The following is a 22261-nucleotide window of genomic DNA, read 5'->3' as shown; positions in this document are numbered from 1 at the left end:
TGTAATTTCGGCTAGACTTTAGGCTAAGGACAGATCATGGTCTTGGATACATACCGAACTTCCTGACCTTAAACTAAATAGCCTCAACCTGACCACACCCGACTGTGCAGTACATCAACAAACTACTTCCTGGATTGTAAAAAAAAAACATTGTAATTGAACAAAATCTAGTTTTTTTTCCTCAAGATGTTTTTCTTAAAATGTACTTGACACAACAAATGAATTAGATATAAAAGCAAAATCTAAATTTAGAAAAAGATTTGCATGAGGAACAAAGCTGGACAAAGTATCCTTAAATAACAGTATTTACTCTCACATTACTGCATTACTGGTGATCCCTCTTGTATTCAGTCAACATTTTGTCAAAGTGACTGTGACAGGGACAATAAAAACTACTCCAGCTCTCCCAGTGACGTAAAATCTTTTTTTTCTTCCTGTGACACAGATCCTTTCCGTGTGAAAATCAAAAGGTTATATTCATTTACAACCCTGGACCACATGGATGTGCGCTCCAAATCTGAATCCCATGACACATGGCCTAATTGCAGCTCGTTACCACGACAGTATCTGATGTCATTCAGCTCAGACAATCTCAGTTTTTTGGATCCTCAGTCGTCATTAATGCTGAGTTCAGGTGGGAGCAGTAGGAAGGGAACACATGTTGACAGCTCGGTTGCTAATTGGGAAGATAGATCAAAGATGTACTGTGTTTTTTACTCAGGATGTGTGACTTCCCAGGTACTTCAATAATACTACAATAACGTTCTCTGATAACAAAAAAACACACCATACAACACCAGACCACAGCTTTCTCATTCTCATTCTCATTTCAGCACCACAAAGGTTTGAGCTTTTTGTGAGCTTTTACTCAGATAGGTCTGATATCTGCTTGTTCAGTCGAGAGGTCACGTGATGACTTCTGGGTCCAACTTAACAGAATCTCGTGCTGCGTCCCGTGTTGTTTGACCAGATCTGAGTCCAAAATACAATTCAGTGTCTTTCTACTACCTTCCTCATGTTGAGAAAGAGAAGGGGGAATGGTTGTAGTTGATAAGTTTGAATTTTCAAGTGAATAAAGTCTGACACCAGCGAGTGCTAATGTTAGCTAGCTAACACACGTTTTCCCCTGATATAAGCTATGGGCTTTTTTCATGTTTCGGTTGTCAGTCCTTTTCTGTGCTGCTTGATGATTCGACATGCAATTAAAATGCCCATCCCTAGTTCTGATTAGTCTGTGTTAACAATATGATGATATCCGTACGGGACTTAAAAAGAAAGCAGCCTGTAGAACAGCGTATGGACTGTAAAGTATGAACATTAAGGAGATGACAGGCTGATTTGACATTAAAATCATATTCACTTTTCCACATCAGTCTGAAAGCAGCCTCTCTTGGCATCTCCAGTTATCACAGCTCGGCTGGTTCCTCAGGCTGGATGTGTAAATTGGACTAACGAGTAAGACGACAACTGAGCGTCTGCAGCAGCAGCAGGAGGAGGAGGAGGAGGTTCGTGTTGCTGCAGCTCATTTCAAACACAGTGATGAAAACTGAGATGTTCACCAATATGTTCTGAATGTGTCAACAGAACAACCCCCGATGACAAAGCGCTGGATTAGCAGTGCGTATCATCTGGGTCACTGTACATGCTGCAGATAATGTATTTTTAGTGCTCACTGTCTGAATGCACATTTTAATCAGAGAGAGGGCGACTGAGGCCGATAAATCAACAGGAGGAAACCTCTGCCAGCTTCTACACGTCAATTTAACAACACCTCGCTCAGAGGTTTAATGTGTTAGTAATAATATAATACGTTCTGCATGATTTTCACTTATTTTCATACTTTTATGTGTTGAGTCTCAAGTCCCCAGTGTTTGAGTCCAAGTCACCAAAGAAGAGTCTGAGTCGAGTCTCTATTACCTGAGTCCAAGTCATGAAGGTTGATTCTTACTCTAAGTACAAGTCTGAGTCATTAGCGCTCAAGTCCAAGTCGAGTCACGAATCCTGAAAATTCCTGAGAGTCCAAAAGAGGACATAATTGTCTAATTTCAGATAAATTGTTTACGTTTGTGTCTCTAAACAAAACAAACAGAGGTGAGTTAAAGAGAAAACCTTCCTCGGCGCAGAGCTTCGTTACCAGAGCTCAGCAGCCTCTCAAACAGCGACCTCTGAACTCTGACAAACCTCCTCTATGTCCAACAGAGGATCCAGCGTTCATGTGCTTCCCCCTGTTGTGGCCTTTGGCGAGGCTTCTCCTGAGCATGTGATCTTGACATTTCCCCACAGCTCGGCCTGCAGCTCAGCAGCATGCTCGTCTCTTTAATGTCACTTTATGGATGTAGCATCTTGTTTTTTCCCCCCTCTGAGCGAGAAGCAGGAGGAGAAGCAGAAAGCAGCCATTGTGGTGAGCTCCATCAGCTCTCTGTGTGGTGGTAAACAAGTTTGATGGATTGCTGCCTGAATGCACAGAGTCACCGAGTGCTGACGCATACATCTGACTGATATGTGTTTTCTACTACATCGTCTTCTGTTCCCTCTCACTGTATCAGGGTTTATCAACATTTTTCTGAGATTTTTCTGGGATACATCGTGTTGTCTCAAAAATATTTTACACATACAAAGTCAAATTAAAGTCACAATAAGTAAATTCTGAACCACAGTTTTTTGCCTCCTATATTGGCAGAAAAAGAGAATATAAGGATTGTAGTAGGACCTTTGGTGTGGAAAACACAAAAGGTCTAAATCAACATAGTTCAACAGCACTACAAACTACATCCTCCAGAAAGATCATACAGCTGAATCAATACCACTCGAAAACTGTCAACAAAAACTGAACATGATAACCTTTATAACATCTCTGAATCCACCTGATTTCTAAGAAACACCTGATCACTGAGAAACAAGACAATGCCTGTTTAAATAAGACGTCATGCTGTAGGATATTTTTTGCAGCCTTGGTTCTTGAAAAGACGAGCTGAGGGTTATTCCCTGAACTGTGAGGGCAACAGATCCCTGAGGACAGGTAGCAGCTTTAGCACAACAGCCTGTAGGGGAAAAATCTGTGATACTGTAGCTGCTGAAGACCAGTCCTCCCAGGAGATGCTCAGCAGACAACAAGCAGCTACAAGCCTCAAGAACATGAGCTGCACTGTCCAGTCTGCTCTGAGACAGCAGTAGTATATGCAAACACAGGGAACAGGTGGGGTTTTCAGCTTGGAAAAGCCACTGTCCACTACAGACACAGTTGGACACCAACTGTGTGGAAGTTAACATCAGCCTGGTTCCCCTCACAAAAAGCCAATGGAATGTTTTCATTGGGTTTTGGATTATTCCAGAAAATAAACTGTGACTGACTAAAGTTTCTGTTCCTTCCAGAGCCACTTGTACACCTGCCATAATAATCCTAATGATAAAACAGACAAAATACATTTAGATGTCCAGAATCAACAGAGTTCCTCTGAAAAGCCGTCTTTAGAAGAGTCAAAAAAATCCAAAATCACACTTGTCCCGGTCTAAAAATGTCCATTAGTCTCTGCATCTCTGTGGTTATGAAACATTTGGCTGTGACAACGCTGCTGTTTCTACCGACTCTGACGCTCTTCTAAAAGCTAATGGTTTTCCTGCTGCCGGACTCTTATCAGACGTGACAGGTAGTCGTCATCGTGTAATACCAGGGTGTCAACCTGCACACAGCCCGCAGGCAAATTCACGGTCAGCTTGGCAATTTCATTGGCAAGTGTCAAACTGCTCTGTTTGGATCCAGTGTCATTCTCTACGACTCTCTGCACTTTCACCACTTTTACGAGACAAACTAATGCTTTAATGGAAGTATGTGTCCACAAGAAGCCACAAGAGCAGTGCTATTTCAAAGAATATCTGTCACATCATGGTTACTACAGTGGACTGCTGTTAAAAAGCAGTTTTCTTGTATATGCATGGGTTTTGATGGTAGAATTGCACATCAGTCTCCAACACAAATTTCTCAAAACCAAGATGCACAACAGATGGCCAGAAATGCTGAGCAGCTCGAGAATATCCTGCCAATCGTTCTATAGACGGTAACATCTAAGGAGTAATACTATAGTTAACATTTCCAAATATTGATTTTATAATAGGAGGAAATTACAATTAATCATCCGTCCAATAGATTGAACATCATGCATCGCTGGTTATATTTCAACTACATTTCATATTATTACTGTGACAAGATAAGAATAACGTGAATTATTTTTTCACTGTCAGTAACGGTCAAAAACCCAAGGATATTCAATTTTCAATAACAGAAAATGAACACATGAGAAAATCATCAGATTTGAGAAACTGAATCCAGACAGGTTTTATAATATTTGCTTGAAAAATGACTTCTATGTTACTTGCTGGTCCATTTAATTAATTAACAAATTATTTCAGCTCTTTGTGAAACATGAACTGAAACACCAATTTTCAGTTGTAGACTTTAACAGCTTTTTTTTTTTTTTTAAACTCAGAGCAGCAGGAGGAGACAGAGCTTCAGGGTCGGACTAAAGGCTAGATGACTGTAAAATAACAGTTTTTGATGGATAAATCAATACAAGACGCTGACAAGCTGGCAACAAACTGTTTGAGACAACATTTAAAAGCTTCAATTAAAGTCTGTGGTCTTTGTTTGTTCCACAAAGTTTGTCCCTGGTGGCCACCATCCAACTAATAGCCAATTAAACCAAAGCAATCTCCTGTCTGTCTGTGATTCTGCTCTGCCACAAAACGGTCATCAAAACAACTTTTACACTACATTGTTGTTAATATCACATAAACTGGTTTATGTTTGTCATTTCCACGTCATCACACATGAGCTCTTTCTTGAATCTTTCATACTTTCTGTAAGAAATGTTTATAATTTAAGATACAATTCAAGTCAAAAATTTTTCATTGTGCTTGAATACAGGCGTTGTTCCTCCATTTTTTCCCAAGTACCTGCTGTTTTTCCACATTTCAGACAGATAACAGTAATCCAACAGTAATCTCATTAAACGCTGACCCCAGAGGAGAGTGGCGAGCGCTGCTGGCTGGCGCCTGGTGCTATGAATAGATTACCGCTGGGGGGTAATCCTGTCTGAAATCATCCTCAATGTGAAGAATAAGCCGAAAATCACCCTCACTCTGAGCTTAAACCGTCCCTCAATATGTTCTCAGTCTCAAACTGGACAAATGTTGCATATCAGACCCACTTTAATCTGTGAGGGTGAACACACAGGAAAACTAAGGATGACGTTCTCAAGAGTGGAAAATTCTCCAGAAAAAAAAGTTTGGAAAATAATGCTCAGTGGAAAGTTTCTACCCTTCAGTTTCGGAAAACTGCTCCTCAACCTCCTTTAGATTCTAGAAATCTGTTTTGGACAAATAAAACTATGGGGTTCGGGAAAAAATTGATTCACTTACTTGATTTCAGTTATTATTCACACTAAATACAGCTAAAAGCTAACAGTTAGCATGGGAGCTAGCCAGTTAGCCTAAGTTGCTGAACCTTTTTCCAGCCCTAAGTATTGTCTTCAGATACTCCTTTCAGACCCAACAACCTTTACAGATAAGGTTTGGCAGCGACTGGTGTCCTGTCTTAGATAAATATATAAACCAAATAGATCACGAAAGACTTGTACACACTTCCAACTCCTCTCCAAAGAGCAAGGGATCAACACCACTGACCTCAGGCAGGTAAGGGAGAATTAAAGACAAGGAAAATCTAATGGTTAGAGATGAAGATGGATGGATCTCTGAACTGACACTGCTGATGCTGAACACGTGTCCCTGCAGCCATGAACCCAGTCTTTACCTCGTCAGAGAGGTCTTGAGGTCTTGGGGACTTCCCACCACGCCGTCCATTAAAACGGAGGCAATTTGTGTGAGATAATCAATACGCCTCAGCCTTCAACCTCCCGACCCCGGCCCCCAGCCACGTCTACAACAAACTATGTGGAGGAGGGAATACAGATGAAGCAAACAATCAATGGTGGTGTTTTTACGCCTATACAAACTCTGGCTGATCTACTTTGACCAGTGAGTTTCTGAATTCGACTCAAGATCATGTTAATTAGATATTAAAAGCTCCATAGTTCCTCTCTCTCTGCTTCTTATATTTTTGATCCTTTAATCCTCTCAACTTTCTGCACAAAAACTCATCTGATCTTCGGACCAAAAGCTTTTAAAAATTTCACAGTCCAGGCTCACAACAAAGGAAAATGTGATTTTACAGCTGAGCTGATCATCCATTTTAAAAAACCTTCAAAACCCATTCAGTTTGGCACATTTATTACTTAGTTTTACACTGAATTCCTGAGTTTTGCATTTTACTTTCCTGTACAATTATAATTATTCTGATTATAGTTTAGTCTAGTAGTATAGTATGCCAGATTAATTAGTTAAGTCATTATTAGCAGAAGACGAATTAAAACAACAAAGATATTTCAGTCTCATAAACTAGTAATAAAATAATATTAATCATATTAATGCTAATAAGCAGTCAAATTCATCTAGATCTTTTTTACTGTGTGTTTTGCTTCTTTTTTGGTGAATTACATTTAAAATATGAGTGTAAGAAGGTGGACAGTCTGTAACCATAAGACTAACTGTAAAAACTGTCATTATGCTTTACAAGCTACTGCAGGAAAACAAATAAAATAAACCACTTGTCAGATAGATTTCATTAAAAGAGTCCCTCATTACATAATTAAAAATGTAACCCAGTAAACATTCTGTTTCCTAAGACATACTAGCTTTTATGCAGAGACAGGGTTGTGCTGTACATCCAGGTTTTCTTGCAACATCTTTCATAATTAAAAAATAAAGTCTTCCAGTTCATTCTAGTTATTGTATTTCTCACAAACACCTGGGTTTGTTTCAGGTCATTGATTGTGCAGCAGAAATGCGTCACAAAGACATTGACGAAGCACATTTCCCCTAAAAAAAACCTCTATGAGGTTGTCAAATTTATGCCCAAGAGTTCACATCAGGGCAGTTAGCCATCTTATATTTACCTGCTACAATACAATGACCAGTAATAAGGTTCTGTCAGCAGTTCAGTGAACGGGACACAAAGAGAAGCTTTCATTGAGATGAATGTCTGGCTGCCCAGGCCAATAATGGAAGAGGAAGAGGAGTGTTAAGTCAGCATTTGGCGAGTAGAAACTGAATGACTTGCAGGTAACTTTGGAGGTCAGTCACCACTGCTGAACATGCCGGATCAAAACCGTTTACATTTCAGGAAATTTAGACTTTGACGTTTGAGAAAAAGCAACAGAGGAGTAAACGTTAGTGAGACAAGGAAAGAAGAAGGTGGAGAAAACCTTCCTTATTCCCTGGAGGGAAGTGGCTTCAGTTAAACTACGCCAGGTGTGATTTATCAAGTCAGAACACTCCTCTGGCACTAAAACTCTACAAAAAGGTTTAAGAGCCCAAGCAGACAGCAGAGAGAGGAGAAAATGAGCCACTTCATGACTCCTTCTTTTTTTTTTTTATTGTTTTAGAGCCCAGACTTGGGCGCTGTAATTCTCCCAGACAGACGGTTTCATTTGGCCTCATAGAGGACGAGGCCGGAGGAATAAACATGGTGACAAATGGAGACCGCCATGGCCAAAATGCCCCTCAGCGAAGTTTGTGATGGCAACGAGCCAAACACTAAATCAACTCCTCCATTCACACAGAGCGTGTGTTATTATTTAACACATATTATTCTTTGGCATTTGCATAAAGCTGAGAAGCAACGTGGTCTCTCAAACAATAAAACCATCCAACCATCCAACGTTTTAATGTAACCTGGAGGAACTGTTGAGGTTGTACCTCCTTGTTAAGTTGCAACGAAAATACTGTTTCCGGGTCCAACTTTGTGTCCCGTGATGTTTGAACAGATCGGAGTCCAAAAACTATTCAGTGTCATTCTACTGCTTTCCATGGGACAAGAAAGAGAAGAGGAAATGGCTGCAGTTGCAAGTTACAATTCTTATACAAATGGAGGAAAAAAGTCAGACGCTAACCTAAGTAACGTTAGTGCCCCCCAGTAAAAGCAGGTGCCCGTTTCTTGCTATTAGCCCTCATTTTTGTGTTTAGGCTGTCAGTCCTTTTCTGTGCTGCTAGATATGGCTGGCTATTTTCACCTTAGCTGGGCAAAGATAGCTGGGCCAAGATCATTAGCATCACTCATTCGCCTTAGCTTGGCAGCACAGGACTGACAAATGAAACACAGAGATGTGGGAAAATAGCAAGAAACACCCTGTAAAACCCATAGCTTATATCAGGGGCACCTGCTTTGACTAGTGGGTGATAACCGCTAAGCTGCTGGCATCAAACGTTGTTTTTCTTAATTTGTTTAAAAAATGTAACATGTAATTCAGCTGCAACCACTTCCTCTTCGCTTTCTCATCATAAGGAAAACACTATAATGACACTGAATAGTTTTGTGGACTCAGATCTGTTCAAACAACACGGGACACAGCACTGCAGCATCTTGAAAACAGGAGAGCCTCGGAGAAGTTGGATCTGGAAACATTTTCATTGGTCGTCATGTCACGACTCAACAAGTGTATAAAACCCTTAAAAAGTTTAAATTAAAATGGGAGCACATCAGAAAACAGGAACACGTCTTATTAAATATGATGATAAGAGCTTCTAAAAATCAGGGTACATTAGTACGAAGGCCTGGTTCTCTGTAAAGCTGAGGCACATGAAAGCCCTGAACACTCCTTGAGAGTGTACAGTACTTACACCAAATCTTCTGGGTACAAAATAAATATTTCGTGAATGATTATATTATATTTGGAGGAGGCTTTAATGATATTCCAGAATTCTTAAATTACATGCTTCCCCACTTTAACAGTTAACCAAGCACTCGTCAGAAACATCTCAAAGATTTTAAAAAAAGATATAAAAAAAAGAAATCATGTTTGGATGGTTAAGTTGTAATAACGCCTGCTGTTTTCTAAATGGATGAAAAGTGTTCATTTCCTGCCCCGATTTCGGGGTTAATACACAACAGAAAGAATGAAAATGAAGGACGGTAAAAGCTTTTTCGTCTGAAACAATTTTTGGAAATGCCTGGGAGGTCGCGGCATAAAAATGTCACTGGAAAACTCTGCCCTTAAAAGCTCAAAAAGCTGCGGTTGATGGCCCTTATCCTTCATTAAATATTAAGAGCGGCTGAGTGCAGTGTCTGGTAACAGCAAGATTGTCCGAGATCAACCGCATGAAACCGGCGCGATGGAGGAGGGTGAAAGAGAGGTAAGGAGCTAAAGGATGGAGTCACTGATTCGTCCCTCTGCGCCTCCTCCCCGTCCTCCTTCAGAAATGATTATTCATGGAGCTGAGTCAGTCGCTCGCAGAGGAAATGTCTGCAGAGAGAAGCGGCAGATAGACGTCGTCTAGATGACAATTGGGCCTTAAAGGTCACCACGACTTCACATAAACTGTGCCAGGATTAACATGGCTGCCCGTCACTGTCATCGTACTCAGGGGTTTTAGGAAGCAAAAATTCTGCCTGGTAACAAGTGAGCAGAGACCACAGGGATCAGTCCAACTATATGTCATGAAAGACACAAAACAGTTGCTGCACACATCAGAAATTATAGGAAAATTGCAGGTTTTCTTAATTAAGTAACTGAGTGCGTCACATGAGAAATTTAAGAGTCCAAAACAGATACTCCTGACAATGAAGAGAACTACAGATTTTTGTTTTGTCTTGTCAAGAAATGATTATAAAACAGCTTTTCAAAATGGGAATCTGAACATCTACAGTTCAGCAGCAACTGGTCAAAACATCATCCACAGAGAAAGATCGTGTAATGGGACTGATATCTGTCAACTGCATCCTACATCAACATATGAACACCCTATGATTGAAAGCTCCAATTTCTTTTGATCGTCAAAAAGGTCCAGATGAGTTTCCTGGTGCTTTGGATTCTATCACATGGTCTTCACTAAGACTGTACTAACACTGGTACACGCTCCACTCAAAAAGAATATATGTTGTAAAGAATGAAAATGTAATTGATTTGTCATAAAATATAAAATAACCCCCATTTTAATCATAAGTTTGGACAATACAGTATTTTTTATTTTGCACTGTAGTCAGTTGAATAAGACAATAACAGCAACAGATTTTATTTTTGCATTTTAACTAGAATTTAGTTTACAATAAGAAAAATGTAAGAAACTGGGTTTTAAAAGAATAAATAATAACTTTAAGATTACTTCATAACATATACCCATAGCTTTATTACGAATGTACCGATCGGTGAACCCTGTATCGATTATCGAACTGAATCGTGAGTCGATCGGAGGAGAACAACTGTATCTGCTGATGAAGATCCTGCTCTAAAAGCTACAAAATGGAGATTAAGGTGAGCTCCTGCCAAAACAACCTACGCCATGTCTACGCTTAAAGTTTGGTTAACCACGTTTGCTTGGTTAAGATGAGAATTATTGTTTGTCAGGGTTAAAAGGCACCAATACTGATTGTTACTAACGGAAGGGATGCAGACAGCAATTTGCATCCATGCCTTGTCACATGATCATAGAACGTAACGTCATTTTAATCGTTCAAACCAATGACTGATGGCGTAATTTTTCTGGTGACAACAGCCTCAGCTGATCAGATTAGTCCTGGTTCAATAAATCAGATGGAGGGCAGAGCCAATGCCGTCCCATGAGCCACCGCTGGCACCAGATGAATACGCATCTCTATTGTTAACCACTCACACAGTAAAGGACAATCACTAAACCTGATTTACTTCCAGATGCAGCTGTGAGAATAAACACATATAAACACCTGAAATCTAAAATGCAAATGAAGCAGAGACGAAGAAGACGTCTTTGAAGAGACAGTACTGTGATTGGCTCGCAGCAGTGGAAAACAGCAAAGCCTTTTTAACCTTAAAATACACAAAACATTTATTTCAGAGTGCACTAAAGGCATAAGATTGAAAACACAGGCATGTAGTCTTCCTATCAAATCCACAGTTGGCCTTTTTTTCTCTCTCTCTTTCATTTCCCTTCTATCTCCTCGGTGCAGCCGGTGCTCTAGGTAAGCCGAATTTGACCTTGAAAGAAAAAGCTGCAGCGAGCTTGAAGAACGGTGGCTAATCGGCGGGCGCGAAGCTCTCGCTGTGTGTTTCTATGTGCGGGTGTGAACAGAGGGGAAGAAGATACAGTGCTATTGACAGTTTTATAATGCTCTTAGCATCACGGGAACAACACATGCATTATCACACACACACACACACACACACACACACACACTCCTCTCCGCTGCCCAGAACCACCTAATCTGCTATTTACGGATGCCTCTGTTTATTTAACAGCAACTAAAAAAGGCTAAGTGACTTCTACACAAAGACAGCCGTCAATACAGCCATGACTGACAGTGAAAACCAGGTCTATTTGTAGGTCTTTTCAGGATGGAAAATAAAAGCAAGTAACGGGTCAATATGAGCTTATTGTTTAGGGAGCTAGACGATGGGGTGTGATCATTTTAAAGGAAAAAAGCAACGGTCAATATTGAAGCCTTCGAAAGGGAGGACGGAGACAAAAGGGATGTGAGGGCCAACGGGGGCCCTGAGATGCTCTAAAAGAGACGAAGCTGGATCGATGGAGGCTATTCTGAGTCTGACAGGAAGAATCAGGCTCAGAGACAGAGAGCGAGTCTGGATACAGGTCTTAAATGATGAAACACAGGGGCGTTTAGGTGGATGTTCACTACACAACGCAGTCCGGGTATAAAAGTTCTGTGTGAAGTAATCAAACCTTTGTGACTTCAGTCATCAATATCCCTGATTTACTGCATTGTAATCAGAAAAAAAAAATGCATCAATCTAAAATTCTAATCTAAGAAATGGAAATGTGATATTTTAAAAGTGGATTTTCAGCCAGCAAATACAGCACAGTAACAAGCTAATGAAGACATGTTAGCATGTTAGCACTCCCAGTTCCCTCACCTTGAAGTCAATGGGTTTTTGGTTAAATGTCTGAAATAAGGTCTGTGGTTTTAACACAGGCTCAAGACATTTTCAGGTTTTATTCTACAACATAAAATGGGTCAGTAAATCCCCCACTCCTGATGTTTGAAGCTTTTACGTGTCTTAAAAAAGGCGGTTGCTAACGAGTGTCTAAATGAGACTACAGAGGTTGTCGGGGACGTTAACATGAAAACCCATCTACTCACCAGTCCACCTTTACAGCCTTGTTGTGTTTCTACTCACGCTCTTTCAAACTCTCACTAACTTTCTAAGAAGAAAGGCTTTTGTAGAAGAGCTCAGAGCTAAATGAAATGACCAGTTGGAAGCTTAGTGGTGGAGACGTTGACGTCATGTGACCGTGGTGTAGTTGGTTTATAGCCTAACATTAGCTTCTTACTTCTGGAGGTTGGATTTTGGCTTCAAACATCAGAACAGTAGTATTTTTGAAGATTATCTTGCTGAATAAAACATTTAAGTACCTTATTTTCAGCAATAATCCAAAACCCAATGGAAAAAATCTCACTGGCTTTTTGTGGAGGGAACCAAGGTGATGCTAACGTGGGCTACAAAAATACATCATCCCTGCACAAGTAAAACTGATTTCATTTCATGGATTTTACATTTAGTTTTTTCCCAAAATCTAAGTTTGCCCAACAAATACTTTCATTGAATTTCATTTAAAAGTATACATTTTGAAGATTAAGACCTGTACTTGGCATCTGATGACTATATTTTCAACAGGATCTGCTGGACAGATTTCTTGGCAGAATCGTCTAATCTTTTACTTTTCATTAGTGTTGTAGTTGGGTTTACACATGAGCTGCCACGGCAGTATTGGTGGCCGGTCTGGTTTTGCCTAAAATCCGGATTATAAGACTTCATTCATGTGTCGTCCATGCATATATACAACTAAAACGTGACAGATTATGTCTGTAAAACACAACAGTATGACCTCAAGTTTCACTCACCACAGAATTGTAACTGCTTCATAAAACAAGCCACTTCCTGTCTACACATCCAGTTTAACTTGTGTGATTATGCATATTATATATTCGCCACATCCTCAAGTAAACACAATTAATAAGAGCAGATTAGCACCGCTTGAGTCCAGGATGTTTAATTTCACAGCGAGCCCGGGTCCTCCTAACCCCAGGAGTGCAGTATGAGCCATCCTAATCCTCCGCCTTACCGCCGCCGTCCATTCAGCTGCACATACACGCCACAACCAACCCCTGCTCGCATGTCATGGCAGCCCCAAATTAAGACGGAACATGTAAGGCGCTGATCTCGGAGCGTTTTCAGGTTGACTAGTACCAGCACGCGATGCCAAAATAATCCCTCCCCACCCGCCCACAGAGTTTAATACTGCCGAGCTAATACATATAATAATGACACAAGCTAAGAATCATCACAGCACGAGTGGAGGCTAATTAACGGACTCATCACTGACAAAAAGAAAACACTCCTGCATATGAGAGAAATATGGCGAATTTTTATTTAGTCATCGTAATATAAAGGCATGGATCCATCAGTGTAAAAAAAAACTTAATTCCTGTAAATAAAAATAATTACTGCATCCTCTGGTAGGATAATATGTTAATTTAAAAAACCCTTAAAATACTTAAATCATGGACGTTTAGCTGTTTAATGGTCATAGTTAATGTTGATGTTTATCATGGATTTGGTGATTCAGACGTCAAAGAAAGGTCAAATTATCTGGGCTCAAACTAGAGCTGAAGAATTATTTTTTAAATATTGCTGAAGTCGCCAAACTGCGATATCCGAATCATAGGAGCTGCAGTTTTTTTTAATCAAAGCAAAATGTGTCATAACATCCCATTAATAAATAAAGCTTGTGGTGTTAAGAGAGATGCCCCGGGTCTACAAATCATACTTAAATCACAGAAAATGGTGAAAGTGCCCATCGCAAGTTACACAAATCCAAAGCAATGTCTCTGAATTGGGTACGAGAATAATTCATTGATAATTGGTTTCTGATTGTGAAGGATTTTGTCAATCATGTATAATTTAATTGATACATCCATATCAGTGAGGTTGTGTACAGTAGTGTGTCTTGAAGCAATATAATGAATTTCACTGCGTCGCAGCGACCAGCAGGAGACGCAGTTAAAATTTAACAGAGAAAACGGTAAACGTGAAGAGAGCAGGAGAAGTTTGGTGTGGGATCATTTCCAGCTAAGAAATAACGAAGCTTATTGTAAACATCGCAATGACAATGATAAGTTGTTTGTATTGCGTCTAAAAGCCTCTCAGTTGTGTTTCTGATGAGTGCCGTAGCTTTGGTTTGTTAATTTGTTTGGTTTGACTCGTGGCTTTTGGTTGTTTTACTTTCTGTTGGTTCAACTTTAAAGGCCTTGTTTAAGAGGATTGTTGTTGGACTTTATTTTAGGAATAAAGATTTAATTGAGGAAGAACACACTTTCTTTAGCAGCCTATTTTCTGCCATAGGCATTCATTTCTCTTGAATCCACCTGACAGTGAGAGTTTCAAGCAGCATATGAAAAAGCTTTTATGGACTGACAACAGGCTGAGTTTAATCAATCAGATATCAGATATTTAATTGATCTGTAAAAGTCATAAAACACAGCAATCAAACCACTGCAAAGCAGAGAGCGTCAAACTCTGAATCCAGCTAAAAGCAGCCTCTTTAAAAGCTCTTGACTTCCGACCTTTCCTCTGACAGGCTCGCTGGGTCGGTGGCTGCGAGCGGAGAGCAACACCGCTGAACCACAACAAGGGGGAAGCTGGGAAATCCCCCCTGAGCTACACAACAGGAGACACACAGTGTGGCGTACAGTCAGCTGCATCACAGCTATACGACCATGCACAGGGTCAGCTGAGACTTCAGAGTGAGGCATGATGGGATTCAGTGTGACACCGGTGGAAGGACAAGGCTTATCTCTTTGCGTCAGGCAGCATGAGTCGCACCGAGCACGCTCAGTGGCGTTTTACAGCGTTTAGGCCGCAGCACATGAAGTTTCCAGATTATTTTGGGAGTTTCCCTCCTGGCTGAACATGTATGACTCTGAGCTGCGTCAACAAGCACTGAAAATAAGTCATGACTGTTTGTTTACCATACTACTCATACAACTGCAGTGCAGTGTATGTATTTTATTTCTATTTCTCTACATTTATTCCATCTTATTGTTTTTGAATGCCGTTTACCTTCTGCAATAAACAACTATTTGTATCATCAATAAATCTCTCTCTGGCCAGATATATTCAACTTTATAATGACCATTAAAATTGATTGGTCTTAGCTGCTGTGTCTGTTTTTCAAATGTTTTTACTTATTTATTTATCCTTATTTTTAATCTTAGAGAGAAATTGCAAAATGACAAATCTCAAATCTCTTGAATCTTGAAATATAAAAGAAGAGAAAAACAGCAGATTCTCATGACTGAAAAGCTGGAACCAGAGACTATTTGATGTTTTCAAATGACTTAAATTATTCATTTATTAAGAAAATTGTTGCCAAGTAATATTCGGTGGATCAACTCATCAATTATAGAGCTACTAGCCTTAATATAACCTATATAAGATAAACTGACAACCTGGATGTGAGAATGTTTAAAGGGGATTTTTGTACGTTTTCTCTGCTGCCGTGCTACTGCTTCAGGGCAGTCTGGACACTACAATGAGTTGCTATCGGAAAGTGATGAGACAGGCCGGGGCTAGCTGGTTAGCGTGCTAACTTCAGTAGAGGGAGTGATAAAAGCTAAAACCAAAAACAATGACATTGGTTTCTACTGCCGGAGACAGCTCTCTGTCAAGTAAAGGAATGAAGTTTGATGCTGAGCTTTCTTCCAGACTAGTAAGCTAACAGCTGTTAATGCTAATGATTAACATGTAGTGATAGCAAAACATACAGGTAGCTCCTTTAACATTTGTGAGCTTAGAAACATAAACAATGAACACTGTAACTTTTGGGAGTTGATTATAATCTGGTTTTAAATAGATAACATGACGGGTGATTGTCACAGTGTTGGACACGGATCGGTAAATAAACGGATTCTTCAATTACTAATTTCATTAAAAACTGTATTTTCGTGTAGCTTCTTGTCAGTTATTGTGCTGACTGTCAACTAAATTTGTTCAGATGTCAGATGTTCAGATGGTAAGACTAAGACTACACAGTATAAACATATTTTAATCAATCACATTATGTCTCTTGGGGATTTGTTTTGTTGGGTTCATGTTTCATTGTGTTCATGATCATGTTTCTGTATTGTCTGTATTTACGACCTGTTGAGTATAAAGTGTCCTCACGATGCCCGACACGTCGTCGTCTCTGCTCATTCCAAAATCATAAACAGCTTGAGCGTCTCTGAGGAAATTAGAAACATGGCCAAAACAGAGTGAGCTGATGGGGAAATAAACCTGAGCACTATCCACTGATGTGAAGAGTTTAATGTTGATGTAAAGAGCTTAATTCTGAAATGAGGTATGCGCTGCACTTGAGAAAATAAACGCTGAATTAAAAGCAGAAAACACATCTGAGGACTTCACTAAAGACTTTGACACAAACATCCTCTGATTTCCATGTTGTTGAATTATCCACTCCAGGTGAGAGTTTTCTATCAACACACTCTTCATCTGCAGTTTGTCCTTGATCTACTTCGCTGAACAAATCACAACAACCTTCATTTTAAATGTGGAGTTGTGGATCTAACTTCTAAACCTGCTGCCCAATAATTCATCTCTACGTTAAAATCATTATATATTTAAACCAACTGAGACAAGTGACGTTCCAGAGTTAAAAAAGAAACAAGCCTTTGACAGATGGATAATTTTCTTAATTATAATCATTTTAAAACACTTAAAAGTCAGAGACCTAAACTATAACCTGTCCAATGTGCTCCAACAAAGAGCTTGTATATCGACTTACAGCTTGCACTAATATAGTTTCAGCACATTACTGTCGTCCCCTACAGCAGGGGTTTCCCACAAGGACAGGAAAAGAATAATGAGGAATTTTCCCGACAAACTACGAACAACAAACCCCTTTTCAGATCAACAGAGTCGAGTCAAATGAACATCCAGCCTGGTCCCATGAAACACTCAATCATCCACACCAATAACACCATGTAATTTCATAAATTCTGTACATGTTTTTTTCTTGTCATGTTATTTCACAGTATATTTTTAACCTCTAATCCTCCTCTAACATGAAGTGTGTTTGATGATACGTAAAAAGCTTAAAATGCTTAAAGATGATGAATAAAATGCTCCTGGAAATGCCATGATATCGCATTAGAAAATCTGCTGCAAATATCTTCATAATGAACCTCTTTCTTTGACTCTATTGTAGGTTTTTAAAACACGACTACCTTAGATTTCCCACTGAAGCAAATACTCCAGGAACATAGGGAATAATTCAGATGTAGTATTTTGTGATGGATTACAGCTCCACCTACACCACCAACAGACATAAATATACAGACTATAAAACACCAAGCAGCAACAACTCTGCCAGAATAAAGAGAGATATATGCAAACACAGGATCTGAAGTGAAACAACTGTGACGTTAAAGAGCTGAGTCTCAGTGTAGGAAATATTAATGCCTCTTTTTAAAACAGTCCCTCAATGTTAGGTGACTGAACCTAACACTGTTTGACTATAAACAGTCACTGGTTTGCTTTGTCTGTGTGTTTAGGATCAACTAAACATCAGCACTTTAACCTCAGTCACTGATTCATTTCAGTTCTAATCAAAACCATGAAACCTGGTTCACTGTACAGAACATTTAGAGTTAATTAGATGATTTTAAAAAAGGGGAAATCAGCCTGGATCACTAGAAAGACAGAGAGAAAGAAAGAACAAAATACAGTGTGACAAAAACAAAGAGAGAAAGAAAGAAGGAAAAAAGAAAGAGAAACTTAAAGACAGAAAGATATGAAGAAACGAAGACACAGGGAAAGAAAGAAAGAAAAGGAAAAGAGAGAGACACAGACATAAAGATAGAAGACAGAAAAAATGAAAGACAGAGAAAGAAAGACAGGATAGAGAGTGAAAAACAGAAAGGAAGAAAAACAAAGAAAAGAAAGAGAGAAAGACAGACAGACAGGAAAACAGGAAGACAGAGAGACAAACAGGAAGTGTCCAGTAGAGGGCGCTGAACCTGCTGTGAGCTGCAGTGTGGACAGTTCCTGGTGCTGAAACCTCAGCAGACCAGCTGCTGTCACACTGTCTCATTTCTGTACATACAACTGAAATAAAAACCTAATAAATCACGAATCAGAGCAGCAAACGAACAGATTCACACCTGTTCATACAGAAGAACACACCTGCCCTGTGGTTTCACTGACAGGAGAAATAAAACACCGAGCAGATCAGAATCAAACACAAATCTGAAGCAGAAAGTTACAGAAACAAACATGGAGGAACAGGAGGAGAAGGTCTGAAGAATAAGGAAAGGAGGAGAGGAGGATTGAGGAGGAAGAGAGGAAGATGGAGACAGAAAAAGAGGAGGAGAGGAGGCCAAGGGAGCAACGAAGGGAAGACAGAAGAGGGGGGTGGAGGAGAGGAAAGACTAGAGGAAGGAGAGGAGGAGAGGTTAAGAGAGGAGAAGAAAGGAGAGGAGGAGAGAAGGAGACATGGCAGAAGATGAAGAATGAAGAAGAGGAGGCCAGTAAAGGATAGGAAGAGAAGAGGAGGAGGAAAGGAGAAGTGATGAATGTGTAGAGGAGAGAATGAGGAGGCTGTTAAAGGATAAGGAAAGAGGAGACTAGATGAAGGTAGAGAGGAGGAGGAGGAGGAGGAGGAGGAGAGGAGATGGAGAGAAGAAGGAGAAAAGATAGAGGAGAGGAGAGAATGTAAAAGGGGGAGAGAAGGAAGGAGGAGAGAATGAGGAGATGAAGAAGGAGAGGGGAGACTAGAGGACGTGGGGAGGAGAGGAGGAAGGTTAATGGAGGAGGAGATCGATAAGAGGGGAGGAGGAGGAGGAAGACAAGAGGAGGAGAGGGGAGACTAGAGGAAGGGGGATGGGTGGAGGTGAGGGGGACAGGTGAGGACTCACCTGGTTGGTGGACAGCTGTGCGGTCTCCGAGATGAGCAGCTGGACCAGGATGTGGAGCCCGGAGGTGAACAGACCGGCCAGGATGGCCCAGGTGAGCGGCAGCGGCAGCATGCTGTAGGTGGCGAACAGCGTGAACAGCACGTACCCCACCCCGTCCCCCAGCAGCCCGTACCCGAGCCCGGCCGCCAGGATCTGCGTGGCCATGGCCACCCAGGTGACCACGCCGCTGTACTGCAGGTAGCCGTGCGAGGTGGTGTCCTTCCGCACCACCACTAAGGCACAAATGACGACTTCAATGCCCGTGAAGAAGCCCAGCAGCGTCCCTTTGATCGGGTCCATGGGGGAGGAGGCCAGGGTGAGGTGCAGCACCAGCAGGGTGAGCTTGGTCACCACGTCCAGGATGTTCATCACCACCACCGACTTGCGCCTCTGGCCCAGGAAGTAGCGCTGGTACAGCCGCTCCAGGTCGCGGGACTTGAAGGCGTTCCGCAGCGTGGGGAAGATGACGCCCCGGTACGTGTAGCCCCAGTTCAGAAAGAAGTCGGAGTTGCTCGGCGCGCAGTCGATCTGCAGGAAGCCCAGGTCGCTGCTGGCGCGCTCCGGGAACACTTTGGTCCCGCCGTTGTTGTGCCGGTCTCCCACCGACGTCCGCCCCGCCGACTGCTTCCGCGCGCCTTGGCTCGGGTCGTAGGGCTCCTCCGGCCCTATGCCCTTCACCCCTCCTCCGCCTCCCCCTCCGCCGCCCTGCTCGTGGATGAACCGCTGCTCGGTGATGTGCCGCACCGCGTTCTGCCACAGCAGCCGTTTGGGTCGCGCGCTGCCGCTGCTGTTGCTGTTGTTGCTGCTGCTCGGGGTCTTGTTGATGGTGTACAGCTCCTCGCTCGCGCTGGAGCACCGGACCTCGGACAGTTCCATCACTACCGCCGCTTGTTGCTGCTGCTGTTGTTGTTGTTGATCTTCTCCTATTCGGTTATGTTTTACTGTATCCCTCCCTTCCCGGTTGTGAGTTAGCTCAGCGATTTTGGGGAGACGACGTCCTCTCGTGCGCATCGAACCGGGGGCGCGTGCTTCTCTCTCGGGTTGCGGCGAGCACGGCACGGGGTAAACCGCGGTTGGAGGTCATTGTCACGCGAACGATCCCACTGAAGAAACAGCCCATGAATCCGACTCGAGTGGTAAAGCATCCCCCGGATTAACCACGTACCATCATCATCATCGCCATGCACCATGCACCGTGTCTCCGAGCTGAAGGCGAAGAATCACCGGGCGGCGTGTCCAAGCAGCAGCTCGAGCCACCGTGCGCCGACCGTCCGCACCATCAGGGTGCCGCGGCGTCACGGAGAGCCTGGAAAAACAAGGCGGAAGTTCTGGGGTGCACGCGGTGTCAGGGGGCAGCTCTCTGACAAACGGCAAGAAAATCAGATTTTCAATTTAACACCTCAAAATGAAAATGGCTCGTGCGTCGTTGGCACACCTGGATCCGTTTACTTTGCCATTTTTTCCTACGTGCGCGTGCCGCTGGAGAGCATAAAACCCCACAAATTTTCACGTTAATTCCCGTTTTTTGTATCGTTCATAAAAGGTGCCATAAAAAAGAGAAATCCGATAAGGTCCATAGCCAACAGGAAATGCAAAAAAAAGAGGGGAAAAATCCGTTAAATAGAATCTTCAAAAAACACGTAGTGGTCTCGAGCCCGACAAAATTCAAAATTGTCAACTTCTTGTTGCTCGAGAGGCTCCGCAGACAGGATCAGTGTCGAGTGCGCGAGCTCCTCAACGCGGATCAACCCTCCTTCTCGTGCCTCTCCATCGACACGAGGGGCTCGCGCTTAGATGCAACACCTGGCCAAGGAGGGTGGGGAGGGGGAGGGGGGTGAGGGAGGAGGCGGCGGTGGGGGGGGAGTGGTGCCAAGACACAAAACGACCCTCCCTCCCTCCCTCACAGTCCTGCTCGGTTATCTCTTTGAGGAGACCGCGCGAGGCAAAGCTGGCTCATCTCCATGTAAAGTGTCCAGAAAAAAATTAATGATATCCTGTCTGTCTCCTCGTGTGCTGCGCGCGAGGTTGAGAATGGACCCTCCGTCCTTCTCCTCCTCCTGCTGCTGCTGCCGTCTCTCCGTGTGAGTTTTTCTTTCTTCTTCGTCTCCTCCTCCTCCTCGGTGTTTTAAAGGGCGTGCAGCAGCAGCAGCAGCAGCCGCGTGGAGTAGATTTGCAGGAGAGCGCGAGGCTGGTCAGCGAGAGGCACGGTGGAGCGAGCAAGTCAGCTGGGCTCTGCTTTGACGTCACAGTCACCTCTGTATGTTTGTGTGTGTGTGCGCTCCCTCTGTCTCTCCTTGTCATAACCGTCTCATCCCTCGCTCTTCTTCTCCCTTAATCCTGTTTCTTCTCTTCCTTTTTCCTCCCCTTCTTTCTCCGTCTCCCCACACCCTCGTCATGCTCTTTCCCTTCTGTCTCGCCATTTCACTTCGCTCCATCTCTTCTTTTTCTCTCTTTTCTTCTCCTCAGTACAGTTCCACGGAACGCAATAACGTTCCATGAAACGTAACTAACCGACGTTCTAACCAAAACACGTTGCTACATTAAACACACCGGGTCTGTTTTTCATGGTCTGGTCTCGACCCCTTTGCTCCACAGTGAGGGGGGAAATCTTCGCGTAACAGTATTATAAAAGTGCCGGACAAAATGGACAACATGGGGCGTTTGAGTAAAGCATCTCGGGAGGCACGGCTCAGCGTCGGTTGGGGCTGAAGAGGACTACAAGTTTGAAAAGTTAAAAAAGAGAAAGTTTACCAGATCTCCTCAGTACGCTCCTCATCTCTGCTGCAGGCTACAAGCTCTAGGCTATGTTATCTGCTACTAGCAAAACCCACCTGAATCTCCCGCTAAATATGTCAGCGCTCGAGATGCATTATGGGTAATGTAGGCGCCAGAGTTTGACCAGAAAGAAGAATGGTCGTCTTTTTAAAGCTTAGGGAATTGTCATAGTTATGGCAAATAAACTATGGCTAGGCAAGTAAAACAACTATCTCTAGCCAAGAGATAATTGTTGCTGTTGACTAAAAAACAAGTGTTAAATTCAGGTCACTTTCAATGATAGTTTAGTGTAAATAAACTTGACTATGAATAAGTATCAGTACACACATGGTAACAAATGTGGATAAAGTTAGAGTCTGAAAAATTAAAAGCAACAATGATCAACAACAGGAATAAACATTAAAGATCTGTGTACATTTGGGATTTATGAAT

General features: G+C 42.1%; 1 protein-coding gene across 2 annotated transcripts in view; it reads right to left on the bottom strand.

Moving 5' to 3' along the window:
- adcy8 (adenylate cyclase 8 (brain)) overlaps window positions 1-21928 on the bottom strand; it is a 78607-nt gene extending 56679 nt beyond the window's left edge. Inside the window, exon 1 of one of the 2 annotated variants that reach the window (XM_018674927.2) lies at window positions 19016-21928. In XM_018674927.2, coding sequence (XP_018530443.1) covers window positions 19016-20065 — 1050 coding nt within the window. In that variant the 5' untranslated portion in view covers window positions 20066-21928. The remainder of the gene's footprint in view (window positions 1-19015) is intronic. The other variant, XM_018674926.2, reaches the window with a different exon arrangement.
- Window positions 21929-22261: the final 333 nt, after the last annotated feature.

The sequence above is a fragment of the Lates calcarifer genome, linkage group LG4 (genome assembly GCF_001640805.2).
Source record: "Lates calcarifer isolate ASB-BC8 linkage group LG4, TLL_Latcal_v3, whole genome shotgun sequence".
NCBI classification, from domain to species: Eukaryota; Metazoa; Chordata; class Actinopteri; family Centropomidae; genus Lates; species Lates calcarifer.
Note: the sequence above shows the minus strand (reverse complement) of the source record. Positions and strands in the feature narration are given on the sequence as shown.